Below are 15,760 nucleotides of genomic sequence, written 5' to 3'. Positions count from 1 at the left end.
GGGGGTGAGAGGTCAGGGCCCCTGAAGGACTCCCATGAGGTAAAGGAGAACTCAGGGCTTCAGCAGTGCTGGCTCAGGGCCCCAGGCTCTCCTGGAGCAGGTGACTGACAAAGCAAGCTAGGTCCCTGTAAGTGTGTTTAGAGATGAAGTTGGCCCAAATTCAGGGACCACCATCGAGAGATGAGAAATTCAGGGCTTTAGTTCTTAGGAACTGGTGATAGATTAACCGACCCAACAAAGGGAGGGTGATGCTTTCTGAAGAGACCTAGAGCCAGTGCCGAAACAGGACGTGCAACTCCTAAGTCACTGCTGTGCTCAGAGGGGCCCTTGGGCCCCCAGGGGCAGGTGACAGCGATTCCAGACCTCCAAGTCCAATGCCATTTCACCACAGTGAGGGCCTCCTTCATAACCGCATCTGATGGTGCCTGGATGCTGAGGCAGGTCCCACCAAGAGAGCAGTTCTGACCTGCTGAAGACAGGGTCTGCAGGATGCAGACCTGCTAATACAAACCCCTTCCTGCCATACCTGGAATTCACGGGAAAGGATTACAATCTCAAACAGATAAACCAGAGCTCCTGACTCGGGGCTCTGATGCTGGCCCACTACCTGCTGCCTGGGACAAGGTCCGCCTGGCAGCATAGCTATCAAGTGAGGTCAGCCTCATCCCCAGAGGCTCATCTGTGTCTGCCCTTTTACAGGGCTAGGCTGCCAGCAGAAGATTAGCTGGAAAGGCCGCAGCCACATCGCTAAACCTGTTAGCATTTGCCCTGCGGACCGAGAAATTGACCACACATCCTCGACTTTTCAGATCTGAAAGTGCAGCTGGCATTTCACTAGGAGGGAACCACTGGTCATCTGGTAACCAAAAACACTGAAGCTTGCACTTGTTGCTCGAGACCTTTATCAAAGCAGCCCACCCGCCTTGTTACCCCACCCCACACCCTACTCCTTTCCCTTCCACCTCCAGCCTTGTCTCGGGTTGGAGCCTCGTTTGAATCTTAGTAACATCTGTGTTTTTTTCTTGTATAAAATGAGGATAACGCCTACCTCAGGGGGCCACTGGGGAGGAGCACACAAAATAATGCGTGTCAAGTGCCTAAAGTGGTAGTTGAGTACACATATCCTCACGTATTAGTGATTATTTTCTAGCTCTCGGGCAGGGACATACGTATTGAGGCAGAACAGTGTCTTTTTAAGTGTTCTTACGGGTCCATGGTGGCCTGTAATCAACATTACCAAAAAACATTGAAATGAGTAGAATAAATACCAGAATATGTCATTCATGGGAAAGGAAGTACTATTTCACCCAAATACTGTTTCGCGCAGTGTTTGTTTCAGGTACTCGCTGTCTCAGTAAAAGGAAAGACTTTGTGCAGAACACCGCCAGCTCTGCGACAGCGGGCGCAGGTCAAGTCACCCCCCTCCCGGACACTTTCAAATGGCTCAGACTCAGCACATCTTAGCACCCTCACCATGTGTGCCGCCCCTCCATTCCAGCCCCGCCCCCCAGGCTGCACCCACGCAGGCCTTCCTTCTGCCTCTCCGCCAGCCAACCACTCCAGGGCCTGGACAGCACCTCTGTGTAGCTGTCCCTTCAAGCAGCTGGCTCCTGACGGGCTCTAGTCAAGTGCTACCTCTTCAGAGCAACCTTGGCTAACCCCCAACACTAGGACCTCTCTTGTCCCATGCCCAAGGGTGCCACCCACACTAGTGCCTTGTGGAGTTGTGGAAGTGGTTACCCAGGCCAGAGCAGTCTTAATTTCCCCTCTCTCCTCACAAATATTACAATTATGGACATGTGGAACATGTTCTAATCTAACAAAGTGTCCCTTCCAACTCTAAACTACTATGTCTGTCATTAAACTCTTCCAGAAATTCTTGTGGTATAAAACCATCCATTTTTCTTTCCCTCTCAAAGACATTACACACACTGCATTGCCAGGAAGGGAATTTTTTTCAAATGCATCGTCTTGCTACCTAAAGCTCACCCCTTCTAAGCACATGATCTCTTAAATTGTATGCATACATCAGTGGAAATCTTTCTAAAATTGATTACATCCTCTTCTGCTACAATAGGAAGATACTAAACATACTTCCACTTTTTTATTAAGGCTTCAGACTCGGGGCAATTTCATTTCTTTAACAGAGCAAGGCCCTGGGAGGCACCGGCTGCCGTGTCTAGATCTGCTTTTCCAAGCTGCTCTCCGACTTGGTCTCTCATTGCTGCCTCGACTGATTTTTTTGTAGTTCATCCTGAACTGAGGAAGGAAATGACCAGCTTGCAGGAATTGTGTATAAAGTGAGCAATCTCCGGGTGAGGGCTTGAGACAGGCTTCCAGGAGTAAAGTACATGCACTCTGTACTGAGAGGGCTTTTGCTTGCTTCCTAGTTCTCACTGTCTGTGTTCTGGGGCCGGCAGCTCCTGAGCCCTGGATACCACTCACACAGCCATGGAGGGAGGACCACAGGCAGGGCTGCTGCCGCATGGTGTGTTGGACAATATGCCTTCCAAGTGCCCGACTTGTGTAAATACGTGAACGCTTTAGCGGGAAATGAGGGAAGCACTCCCAAATAACCTCTTCAACGTCGCTCTGAGGCTTACAGTGCTCAGAGTATCCTTTCAAGCAAAAAACTTTTTAAATTAAAAAATGTAAACTTTCACGGAGGCTCTTGCCTTCAGGGTTTGTTTTAACTCTGCTAAATCAGCATCCAGTTCAAAAAAAAGGAAGGTGTTAACTAAATCCAAAGGACTGAAAAAAGGGCCTGGGGGATGGGAGACAAGACAGTGGGTTTGTGTGAACATTTATGTAATTAGGAACATCTGGTTTGGGGGTTCTTTTGTAATCTTGTTGTGGAAATAAGTTTAATTTCTAAATCCTGACCATAACAGACACAAACATCTAAGAACACAGAAAGCTCTCCAAACAGTGTCAAACAGAGTAGAGCCGTGGCCATATGAATGCTGCAAAAATACACCAACCTAGATAACCAAGTTTTCTGAATACCTATAAAAGATGTGCTCTTTTGGCTAGAAGTCTGACGCTTATTTATGTTTCTTTAACTTCTGAAACAATGTCTGAGAAACCCAGCCTTTAAGTGGAGGAGATTCAGGGTCATCATTCTAAATTACTTAATCCTTTATGATCAGTTTCAATATACAATCCCCGTGGCTACTAAGTAACCAAAATGCATATGCTTTCCCAATTCAATTCTGTTTCTTTCTGAAAATCATAACCAAGATTTCAAGGACCCTACAAGCTGTGAAAACATGCATGGGCTTTGGGCCATTTACTTTGGCTGGAAACCAATTTTTGCTCTTTTCCCAATTTCTTAGTATGTTCGAGATAGGTCGTTGCCAAAGCCTCCAGTCCCCTAACCGGCCAACTCCGGCTTCACTTCCGTTCCCATCCTCGCACCCCTCTTGAAAGCTTGCCACCCTTCCTGCCCCCAGGGCAGTCCTACTGCCCCCACTGGTCCTTCTCCAGATCCCACACACGTCCAGGTCCTTCTGTGTGTATCAGCAGGGTTCGGAGGTGATGGCCATGCTTCCTCTCTGGGTTAGTCATCTCGCGCTCCTCCTTGGTTTTAACCCCACCTTTAGGCCCGCGGCTGCCCTGCCACACACACGGCCAGCTCAGATGTTGCTCCAGCTCCCTCTGCACTGTCTACCCGGCATCTCTGCTGTATGAGCATTGGGCTCCTTCACCCAGGAGGTCCCAAACCAGAAGATCCAAGCAGTTCCCCAGGAACCATCCCCACAGGCTACACTCTCTCCCCTCCCTCAGCATCGAGGTGACCTCTGCAGTGGGAGCTCCCAGCCTCTAGTTACCCTCCCAGCCCGTTTTCCTCACCACCTCCGAAGGGACCCAGGATTAGTCTCCCTGTATGATTCCTGGACTGACAATACCACGTCTCCTGGCGTGGTCCATTACAAAGGACCTTGACATATATACACTTGACATATATATAAAATGGATAACTAATAAGAACCTGCTGTATAAAAAAAAAAATAAAATAAAATTCAAAAATTCAAAAAAAAAGAATAGATATATGTATATGTATAACTGAATCAGTTTGTCGTATATCTAAAACTAACACAACACTGTAAATCAACTACAGTCCAATATAAAAAAATTAATTAAAAAAACAAAAAAACCCAAAAAAACCAAAGGACCTTAGACAGCCTCAGCCTCTAGCCACTCCCCTTGCCCTGCTCTGGTCCCACGCCACGGCAGTGATCCTCAACTGCAGGCACTTCACAGTCGCACGTCTGCACGCACCCCTCCCTTGCGCTCTCTGTCTCCCTTTGAGATCCTCCCAGGAGGTCCCCCACTCCGCCCCCCATCTCTAAGACTCCCAGGATCTCCAGGCACAGAGCAAACTCCTCCCCTCCTCCCTCCAGCCTGTCCCCCGACCCTGCCATGCCACTGGAGTTCTTCAAGGGCAGGCAGAGTCTCCCTTTTCTTGGTTTCTCTCTTCAACCCCATGACCTACCACAGTAAGTCCTTGATAAACAGGAGTCACTCAATAAATACTTAAAAGTCATCCATCATGGAAATAAAGCCTTTAGTGTTTGCCACATATAAGTGAAGCTTAAGTCTCAGTTTTTCTGAAGGAAACAGTCTGTGATAATATCTTGCTTTTTTTTTTTTTTTTATAGAAACATTATGGGATTCAAACAGGTTTACTTAGGAAGTTAAGGAAAAGGTTCTAGAAACCTAACATCTATGGGTTTGTAATTAGATTACTTTTTCAGTAGCCAGTAAAGTACGTTCTCTTTGAAAAATCCTAAAACCCAAAAGGTGACAGGATAAGGAAACGGATTCTACCATCTCTTGTACACATTTCCTGATTTTTGTCATTTGTGTGGCATTTAAAGCATTCTGAAACAGTCAAATTGTTAAAAGATACAATTAGAAATTATATATATATATAAAAGCATGCAATTCAAAACCAAATGATAGAATTTTTTGATTACTCTTGCAGATGAGAAAATTGTGGTTCAAAGAATTTAAGTTCTGTATCTAAGATCACACAACTGTTTGGAGGAAGACTTGGGGCTGCACTCCCATCTTCAAGTTAGTCCATTCTTAAACATGCAGGCAAACTTCAAAATAATTGTGTTTTCACCAAATACCCAGTCATAGGATAACAGTGGTACTAAGTGATGAACATTACAGCATAAAGGCAAAGAAAATCTTGACTTTAAAAACTTGGCTATATCTAGGTTGCTGGAGATATAACCATGAGGGTAGCTAGCCTTTGGACAAAGTTTATAGACAAAGGAGAGCAGAGCTGAAAGAAAAGGTAGAAAGACTTCCACTTCTGATCAAGATGGAGTAATAGCGATCAATTTCACCCCTCCCCCACCCCCAGAAAAGACAGAAAGAGAGAATATATAAAAGAATTTTCAAGACACTGGACATCAGATAACAAAGCGCAGAGATCCCTGTGATAGGAGGGACAATTTTAAAGTGAGTGAGCCCTACAAATGCCCCAGCTTCCTGCGTGGCGAGAGGCACTAGATCATGGGCAGGGAGGTGAAGCAGAGCCCAGGCTGGGAGTGGGGGTTTGGTGGGGGGAAGGACTCCCCGAATTGAAGAGATAGAGCTGAATATCTGAGGAAACCAAGTAATTTAGAGGTCACAGGACCAAGTACCAAAGAGAAGAGAGCTGCACAGACAATTCCAGAGATTTGCAGAGGGTCCCCCCTTAAGGACTCGGTAGTAAATCGATCCACACATGAGAGGTGAGGACCCAAAGCTGGGACAGGGTGCTTTCCCCCCAGCCAGAATGGAATAACTCCTAGTTCAGGGCATTGAGGAAGGTATCCCTGAAGGCCTTGCCTTCGCAGAAGAGAATAATTAGCCCTAAACTGACACTCTTCCGGACCTGCTGAATAAATTGTAAAAGCAAGACCTGAAAGGATCAAACCATCTCCAAATAACTATATTCCAGAACAAAGCTTAAGAATACGTTTAGGAAAACGCAAATATCAAGCACCCAACGAGGTAAAATTCACAATGTCTGGCATCCAATCAAAGACTACCAGGCATGCAAAGAAGCAGAGAAACCTACTCAAAATGTAGAGGAAAAGTCATTTGAACCTGACTTTAAATGACAAAGATGATAGAATTAGCAAAGACATTAAAACAGTTACTAGAACTGTATTCCCTATGTTCAAAAACAGTATAGTAAGGTTGCAGGATACAAGATAAATACACAAAATCAATTTTATTTTAATATATTAGCAACAACAATCAGAAATTATAACTTAAAGAGTAATACCATTTACAATAAAAAAAATGTGAAACACTCAGTGATACATCTGACAAAAGACATGAAAGACTTGTCCACTGAAAACTACAAAACACTGATGAGAGAAATTAAACAAGTGGAGGGATATACTTGTTCATGGGCTGGAAGCATCATTGTTAAGATGTCAATTCTCCCCAAACAATCTACGGATTCAACGCAACCACAGTCAACATCCCAGTAGGGTTTGTTTTGGGTAGAAACTGCCAAGATGTTCTAAAATTCATGTGTAAATTCAAAGGACCTAAAAGTCAAAATGAGTTGAAAAAGAGCAAAGTTGGAGTGGTAAGACTACCTGATCTCACAATTTATTATAAATTATAGCAATAAAAAGTGTGGTATTGGCATAAGGACAAATAGAGCAATGGAACAGTACACAGAGTCCAGAAATGAAATCACACATAGACAACAGATATTAGACAAATGTGCAAGGGCCTTCAGCAGTGGAGAAAGGATAGTCTTTTCAACAAGTGGTGCTGGGGCACTGTGCAAAAGCAACCAAACCCAAAAATCCATACCCTGCATCATATACAAAAGTTAACTCTAAAAGGATCATAGACCTAAATGTAAACCTAAGACCATAAAACTTCTAGAGGAAAATACAGGAGAAAACCTTAGATAATGAAAGATTTCCTAGACAGAAACACAAATTCTATGTTAGAGGCTCAGATAATATTCTGACATCTTTTCTCAAGATATGGGGCCTTACACTGAACATTACCTAGGTTTCTCCTTCAAAATGAAGCTACAGACTTCTAGTTAGTACATTTGCTAACACCACTACTAGACATTCCTAGAAGTGGTACCTTTAGAAGTGATATCCTGGACATTCCTCTTCACAAAGAGGAATTCAACAGTGATGAGGTGGGGTCACAGTAACTTGTTCAGGAGTCCAGAAACATGTTCTAGGGGAGCCACATGTGCAGAAGGAATAAACATTTTCCTCCCACTGTGTTTTCGCCATATCTTTAAAGTACATCAAAACCTCTACGTATCCAAAGACCTCTACAAACTAATCCTACCTGTTCACCACACTGACAACACCACCAGGCACAGAACGCTCACACACCAATGCTATTTCTCACCTTTCTGCCTTTATTACACTGTTCACTTGCCTGGAATGCTTTCCCTTCTCTTCATATAAATAACCACCCTAATTCTCTAGGGCAGCTTCCCAAAGATGTTGCCTGAAGCATCAGAATCACCTGGGGTGCTGTGTGTCTCACACGTCTGCAAAGGGCACAAGGGAACTTCTGGAGGGTGATGGAAGTGTTATATATACACAGATGTTTCCTATTTTTTTATTTTGACTGTGGTTGCAGATATCTGGTTGTATACGCTTGTTAGAAGTCATTGAGCTCTATGTTTAACATGGGTGCGTATTATTGTATGTAAATTATAATTCAATGAAATTGATTTAAAAAGAAAGCTCACATAAAACTATATAACACAAAATGAACAGGGGGAAAAAATCCCTAACTGAGATGGACACCAGAAGTGATAGTCAAGCTCACATTTAAGCCAAGCTTAAATTCTTAGCCTCAATTCCTAATACACAGTTGACCCTTGAACAATGATGGGGTTAGGGGTGCTGACTCTCCCCACAGCCAAATATCTGCATATAAATTTTATGGTCTGGATCATGTGGTACTCTAGTACGTTATTTATTGAAAAAAAATCCATGTATAAGTGGACAAGTGCAGCTCGAATCCATGTTATTTAAAGCTCAACTGTACACACAGTCAGTTATCTGGTTCTCTAACCTTCAAAAATGAACCTCTTGGTTATAAAAGGTAATTTTGAAAAAAAAAAAAAAAATCACCAGAAAGCTCCAACCATATTTCACTCTTTTTCCTGGATTTCACCACCGTGCTTTAGACACATCAGTAAATGCTTATAAACTAATGTCCACAGTGACAGCAAGAGACAGAAAGATGAAGCAACTGTGCTTCGTGTGCAGAGAGCACACAATGACCTACGGAATCTTCATGAATTCTCAGAGTAATTTGTGCTCAATACCTTATTCTAAGAAGTCATTGTCAAATAATGCATTTTAAAAACACAATTTAGATTCTGAAATGCAGTTCAGAAATACCATAAACAATTACTAAGCTAATAGAATACAATTATATCTGAATGGGCAAATTTCAGTCAAAAACCGGCAAACGTGGAATGCCTCATTCCCCAATAACCATGGCTATTTAAATGATATATTTTAAATGAGATATCCTGGGTATTTAAACGTTTCCAAGTGAACATTTATGAGTCTTACTTAAAAGACTAGGCACTTACTTGTAAACCATTCCAACAACATTATCTCATTTAATCTTACTAACTCTATAAGGAAGGTATTACTCTCCCCATTTTACAGATGACAAAACTGAGATAAGCACTTTGTCCAAAGCTACATAGAACCTTCAATTAGACTCAAATGACTATGCTTTTGTCCATTTTAGATTTATAGCTTAGGATGCTATTTTTGCTATAGGATCATAATCTTACTGATTAACAAGCTCTGCATTTTCTAATTAGTCATGTAAGCATTCTTAACCTACACAGGTAATTTGAAGTTCAAACTATGAATGATATGCCAGCCCTTTATAAATCCCATCTCAGTTCTTCTTGGTTTTACACATGATAATAACGCACTCATAAATATTAAAGATGTATATTTCTCTCTAAGTTCTCATGGATTTACCTGCTAATTAGAGCACAATTGACCTTCTTGCCTTTGAAAGGCAAAAAAGAAAAGAAAAATCAGAAAAAATGTTTCCTTTAAAATGTTTTTCTGACACCTCTGTAACCTGGAGAGTTTGAACTCTGTAAAAAGAGCTTAGATGAAATCTCATACATTGTAAATATTCCAAAACCTGGTGTAATGTGTTTAAGAAATGGACGTGGAGTCAGACAGATTTCAATTCTGATAATGCCTCTGCCACTAAGTAGCTGAAGAGGCTGGCAGGTAGCTGACACTAGAGGGATATTAGGAAGCATTCAAGAGTCGTATTTACTGCCACATTTGCAGTGTTTATAAACTTCCTAGGTTTGTCTTTTAATGTGCATACTCCAACTTACAAACAAAATCTGTACCTAAAAAGTTGTGTGTGGGCTGTGAAGAGAGAAGTGCTTACTTTTTTGCATAAAAGAACGCTTAGCAAGCATCAGGGCCCCCAGGAACACCCATTTCACCTCCCCCTCACCCCCATCTGGGGCAGCATGAAGTATCTTCCCAGTACCTGGGAGTTAGAACTTCGATTACCCACAATAACATCATGATCAATGGGTTGGGACCAGCCACACAAAAGGCGAAACTCGCATCTGTAAGCTGACCTGGGAATCTGCCTGTTTCTAAGCTTCTCACAGGAAAATACTTCTGAATTCCAAAAAGCCAGCAGACACACACTTGTACAATACAACCATTTTTACCACAGTGACTGGTGGCAGCCTTCTCTTCACTCAGCAGTCTAAAGATGATCCTAGGCGAGTTTCAAAGAGGAACAACCTTCTCATTTTCCAAAGGAGGAAATTGAGGTTCACAACCACAAAGGTGGTTGGCAAGCCTTGGAATACAACACAAGTGCAACTCCAAATCCAAGTTCTTCCTGATAAAACCACCAGAGACAAATACTGTCCTAGCGCCAAGCATTTCCAAAGTGGCAGGCTCTCCCTCCAACCAGATCTACAATGATGGGTTTAGGCTGCTTTTTTTCCTTTTTTAATCCGAGTCCATGGTCCTGTAAGTGCAACATCAAAACTTCCACAAAGAGCAGTATTTTGGTATCACGCTGACCCAGCCCAACATATCACGTCCCAAACACCCCTTTCTGTCTGATGGGGCCATCCTTCATCTACAGGGCCACGGCACCCACCACACCCTTCTCCACTTTTATCGGCCCAGCCTGACTCTTGGTTGTTTCCTAGGCTTCTGCATACAAACAAGCTCACTTGCAGGCTGATCCTGCCTGCAGACTTTTACTCAGTAGACGTGACAGGGAGTTCCCACTATGTGCAAGGATCAGGGCTAACAGTGTTAACGTCCTGCTCTTTCTCAGAGGCTCACCTCATCAGGGAGGCCTGCCATGATAAATGTGGGACTCTGACTTTCAAACCCCGTAACTGCAACCACAGTAAGAAATAATTTACATGCACCCAATATACCACCCCTACACACACTCTCAAATAACTCGTTTGACATAATATTCTCACTACGTGTGATAAACCAATACTCTTCATCCTACCCCATTTCAATTTTTAAAGTCTCGGAGAGAAAAAATATCTAGGGGGAGAGGAGAGATCATAAAATACACACAGTACACAAATAATACACAGTAGTCCCTCGGTATCCACGAGGGACTGGTGCCAGGACCCGCCAGAGACACCAAAATCCGCGGAGGCTCAAGTCCCATAGTTGGCCTTCCATTCAGCATCTGTGGATTCAGCCAACCGTGGATCAGGTAGTATTCACTACCTGACAAAAAAACCTCGTATAAGTAAACCTGAGCAGTTCAGACTCTAGTTCTTCAAGGGTCAAAATGTCAGATGCTGTAAAGAAACGACGAATTTCAGACTTCTAAAATCTTCTAAATTTATTTCTCAACCCACTAATGGATCATGATCTCCAGTTTGAAAAGTAATTTTCTGTAACATAAGAGTGATTACCTTTACATGACGCTAGAGGAACAGAAGCATCAGCAAATGCTTAGGTGTGAGACAACCCCCCCTCCCCCGCCCAAGTCACATCTTCTCTCTGTCCAGAGATTCAGAGGTACCACAACGGAGAGTTAGCCCCTGCATGCCACAGGTCAAGGAGAGGAGACAGAATCAAACTGGGGGAGACCAAGGCTTCACTGAAGTGCTATTCCAGGAGTAGGAAGAGTGGGGCTTTTTTCTTAACCACCTGGGAAGTCTTCACAATCTCAATTCTTCCCCTTGGGTCATGCTACCTATTTCCAAGAGGCCTGTCAATACTGGCAGGCAGGAGTTTTATTCTTTTTGAAAATCTTACACTCTACCCAGACATGACTGAAGCAGAATTTAAAGTAATAATAAATGATCAGCGGGTTATTTTTTAAATCTAAGATAACTTTTCTACTCCATGGTTTCTGTTAAACAGTAAACTCCTCATTCCAAAGGACATGGGTTTGTTAGTGGAAAAAAAGGAAAGGGAGGTGTGGGAGAGAAAAAAAAAATCTAGAGGGAACAGAGGATAGATCACAAAATAAACACAATACACAAATGAATATATAAAATGTCGGATGCTGCTAAAAAAAAAAAAAAGAGCTTTAGTCTAAAACTGAAGAATCATCACCAAACATACTGTACCCCTCTTCTGTCCAATAAAGTATGGCAAACCACTTATGGTAGAAACGTGAATTACTAGTCATGATACTTTTCTAGCTTACAAGAGCACAATTCCTTCAACTGACAGGCAGAAGCATTTTCCAATCATAGAAAAACTAACTTTTTGCAAGGAGAGAGATTCAGCACTGGTGTAGCAGCACCTTGACACTAAGGTAAAGAGTGATAACACTGACAAGGAGATAAATTATTTACACCTGAGCAAGCCATGGAAGGCAAAAGGTAAAAACACGAAAAATATAAATGGACCTTTCCAGAAGTCATTTGATTATTTGAACTGTATATACACGTGATTTTTAAAAACAGGAAGGGAAGGCATAAAAAGCTTTTGCAGAAGAGACTTTAAAACTAACAGGAGGCAGTGCTTTCCAAATCATTCCAATAAACAATGGTTCAATATTGAGAATCTAGAGGCATTTCACTTCGAAGCAGCACACATGTGGAAGCACAGATTCGGAAAGTTTATATACTAGATCTGGGCCATGGAAAGGCACTAACAAATCCTAACTTTGAAGTTCTCAGAGTTCCCATTTAGAATTAAACCAAGCCATGATTTGTTTTAATTTATATCTATAAAGTGGTGGTCGGGGGGTGGTTGATGAGAAGGAGAAGCTGGAGGTTTAAAAGGCACCAGGATGAGGTGCGGCGGAAGCGAAATCCTGAAGACCTGATTCCTAACAGCAACCGGCCTTCTAGGACAACTTAGCCCCTTTCACGTTAATGGCATTTTGAGACGGGACCGTGGGTCGACAGGCGGCGGGCAGACACCCCAGCCTGAAAACTCCTCCAGGCACCCAGTGTCACACTTTTGCATGCTCACGCCCTCCCAGCGCCTACTCCGCACTTGCTGAATGGAAACGAACCCCGAATGAATGAATGGGAGAGAGAAATCCGGCCAAAGGCTCGGAGCACGGCCCTGGACAGCGCTGAACGCCCGCGGGCTCGGCGGGGACCCTCGGGGGCGCGGCGGGGACCCTCAGGACAGCGCAGGGCGCGGACCGAGGGGGCTGGGGCCTCGCCGAACAAAGGGGCGCGGGGCGGCGGGGGCCGGGCGCTCACCTCGTCGCCCCACTTGAGCACGTCCTTGTGCCGGTCCTTGACGGCGTGGTAGATGTGCAGGAACTGGAGGATCCCGTGCAGCCGCACGTGGTCGGCGTGGCGCTGGGTCTCCTCCCAGCTCAGTGGCGAGCCCTGGGACAGTAGCCCCATGGCCGCCCCCTCTCCTCGCCCTCTGGACCGGCGGCGGCCGCTCCGGGCTCCCGGCGCGCGGCGCGGGCCGGACACTCAGTTGCCCGCGGAAGACGGCGGCGGCTCAGCTCCGAGGGGGCGCCCTCGGGCCGCAGCCGGCGGAGGGAGGGTCCGGTCCGCTCCGGCTCCCCGGCGCGAGATCCTCGCCGCCCGGGGGACCGACCCAAGGGTCGGGTGTACCGCGCGGACGGAGGCGGCGGACCGGGGGGCGGGCTGGGCGGCCCTCTGCCCGACGGCCTGGCCGCTCGCCCGCTCCGGCTCCCGCCCCGCTCCTGCTCCGAGGCGGCGGCGGCGGCCCCCACAGCCGCGGCGCGGCGGCGGCTCCCGCTTCTCTTTGCCGGTGTCCTGCACTAGCTCCTTCCTACTTGTGACCAAAACCTGCGCCGCCGAGCATGCTCAGTGCTCCCAACCACTCGCCGCTCCCCAGCGCGATCCGCCGCTCCGGATTTTATAGACTGCGGGCTGGGGCGGGGAAAGGAGGCGGTGCGGGCGAGGAGGCGTGGCCGAGCACTCGCGGAGACTCAGAGGCTGCGGGGTAGGCGTGCGCAGGCGTGGTTAGGGCGGAGTCCAAGGGGAGGGGCTCACCAGGCCGGGGTCAGCCTCGCTTTAAGCAAACGCGATGTGTAAAAATCCGTTTTCTCTAACCCAAAGAGAGAAACTCTGCATTGGGGAAAAAGTTTGATTATTCGAATTAATGAAGAATCCACCATATTATTTTTTATGGAGAGAAGCGCCTCACACTTATAAAACCAGGGTGAGAGCAGCAGGGTGTGGCAAGAAAATTTGTCTACAGGTTTTTAGACGTGTACATAAGTATTTGTGTAGTCTCTATTTATTTGATGACATATGTTCTGTGGATGGCACAGACACCATTCATTGCAACCAAAGGGGCTTTGTCAACATTTCCATAAAGATCGTTAGAAGGAGTCATCTCCAAAGTATATCCCCCATCCAAACCTAGGATTCAACCATCAAGTGATTAAAATGATGCTCATGTGAGCTTACCACGGGGTGGAAGGTTTTAGAAACAGCTGGGGTTGGCCCTATCCTGGCGGGAAAGGGAAGGAACGAGGTACCTCGCCCCCAAGTAGTTGTTCAAAAAATGTGTCAACAGAGCAATGAGATGACAGATCAGGGGGAAAGTGACAGCAACTAGATCATATGTGTACTGAGACCAGAAAGTGTGTACTTACTGTGCCCTCTTCCCTCACACCACAAAGTTAACATTTAGTGACCACTTACTGACTGACAAATGGGTACATGATCATAGAAGTCTCTTCTCCCACACCCTTCATATTGGCTGTGCCCATCTCAGGGCTTGGGGACATGGACACCCAAGGTCTGGCTGTAATGTCCACAGGGGTGTATGTATATGTGTCTGGAGTGTGGGTGGGGATGTGAGGGGGTTTGAAGCTCAGTAGATGAGGTTTCAATCATCTGTTTCAACAGCTAGGATAAAAACCAAGCCTCATTCTACTTTGTCCACAGCCCCCTCTTCCTTGTACCCTCCCCACTAACCTCACTAGACCTGTGCGGTCCTGGCTTTCTGCTGTTTTTTTCTGCTTGGAATTCTCCACCTGACACAATCCTGTTCATTCTTTGAGTCCCAGTTACTCCTCTCTGTATTTTGGTTGCATATGAACATGTCACTATTTCTACGTTATGATAGAATCATTTAAAAAATATTTCCACACTAGGTGGTGACTTCCTCTGGGATAGAGATGATTCACGCCTTTTGTATCTTTAACTCTAGAAAAGTGCTTGGTATAAAAGGAAAGAAGGCAGTGTGGAGGTGGGGAGGGAGGGATAGTATTGGTCACTGTTTCATGTCCAGGCGAGGCATCCAAAGTATCATTTTGTAATTCTCATAATCTCATCTCACATCTGCATACCCTGGCATTGTTCAATACAATAGCCATCAGCCACATGTGGCTGACCATTTGAAATGCGGCTAATTTGAGAAAGTGAAATTTACTTTTGTTTTAATCCACTAAAATAGAAATTGTAAAATTGATGTTCCATTTGGCTACTGGAAAGTTTCTAAGGAAATCTGGAACAGATTGGGAATGTGAAATCCACTTTTTCATCTGTAAATTTTATGAAATCTAAATACGGATCAAGTATTTCCAAAGAAAATTTATTGGACTGGAAATGAGCTGTGAGTGTAATACACACACCAGATTCAAAGACTTAGTACACACACACAAAGAATGTAAATATCTCATTAGTAATTTTATATTGATTACATGTTTCTATACTAGTATTTTGGATATGTTATAGTATATTACTTAAATTAATTGAACTCCAGGGTGACTTGTAATTGCTGTTACACGGGGAAAAAACAACTACAGATCAACAGATGTCATATTTAACAAGTCATTCCCCTCTATTTGACAGTGTTTTGCATTTTCTTTGGTTTACTTCTCGATATCATTCTGTAGATTGCACCCAAGACTGCGTTTCGACTTGTGGGAGTGGGTTTTCAGCAGACAGCCCCGCACAGAACGTTTAAGGCCTTAATGATGGCTAAAGCGAAAAGAGGGCGCGCATATCGTGCAGAATCAGCCTTGACCAAAGGTGGATTCCCGGACAGTTCTTCTGCAGAAAACAGCAAGACCCGCTGGACCGGAACCCAGCGACTGTACGAACACCGCATCCTGCGCTCGGAGCATCCAGGGAGGCCGCCAGCCCCGCCCCCAGGGCCGCCCGGAAAATCCGGGCGGTGGAGCCGGGGGGCGGGGAGCGGGCGCCGCTCTGAGCATGCTCGGAGAGCCGGCAGGTCGCGCGAGGAAGCGGCGAGGCCGCGGGCGCTGCACGCCGAGCCGTTGTTGTGGTCCA

At 45.1% G+C, this 15,760-nt stretch overlaps 1 protein-coding gene across 5 annotated transcripts in view; it reads right to left on the bottom strand.

Annotated features, from left to right (window-relative positions):
• Positions 1–13,357, bottom strand: part of GCLC (glutamate-cysteine ligase catalytic subunit) — a 39,340-nt gene extending 25,983 nt beyond the window's left edge. For 3 of the 5 annotated variants that reach the window (XM_082347200.1, XM_082347201.1, XM_082347202.1), the window contains exon 1: positions 12,734–13,357. In XM_082347200.1, coding sequence (XP_082203326.1) covers positions 12,734–12,883 — 150 coding nt within the window. In that variant the 5' untranslated portion in view covers positions 12,884–13,357. The remainder of the gene's footprint in view (positions 1–12,733) is intronic. The other 2 variants (XM_082347198.1, XM_082347199.1) reach the window with 2 other exon arrangements.
• Between the last annotated feature and the right edge of the window lie 2,403 nt (positions 13,358–15,760).

Source organism: Balaenoptera borealis (genome assembly GCF_965194805.1).
Source record: "Balaenoptera borealis genome assembly, chromosome: 12".
NCBI classification, from domain to species: domain Eukaryota; kingdom Metazoa; phylum Chordata; class Mammalia; order Artiodactyla; family Balaenopteridae; genus Balaenoptera; species Balaenoptera borealis.
The sequence above is the reverse complement of the archived record's forward strand: the minus strand, read 5'-3'. Positions and strand labels throughout refer to the sequence as shown.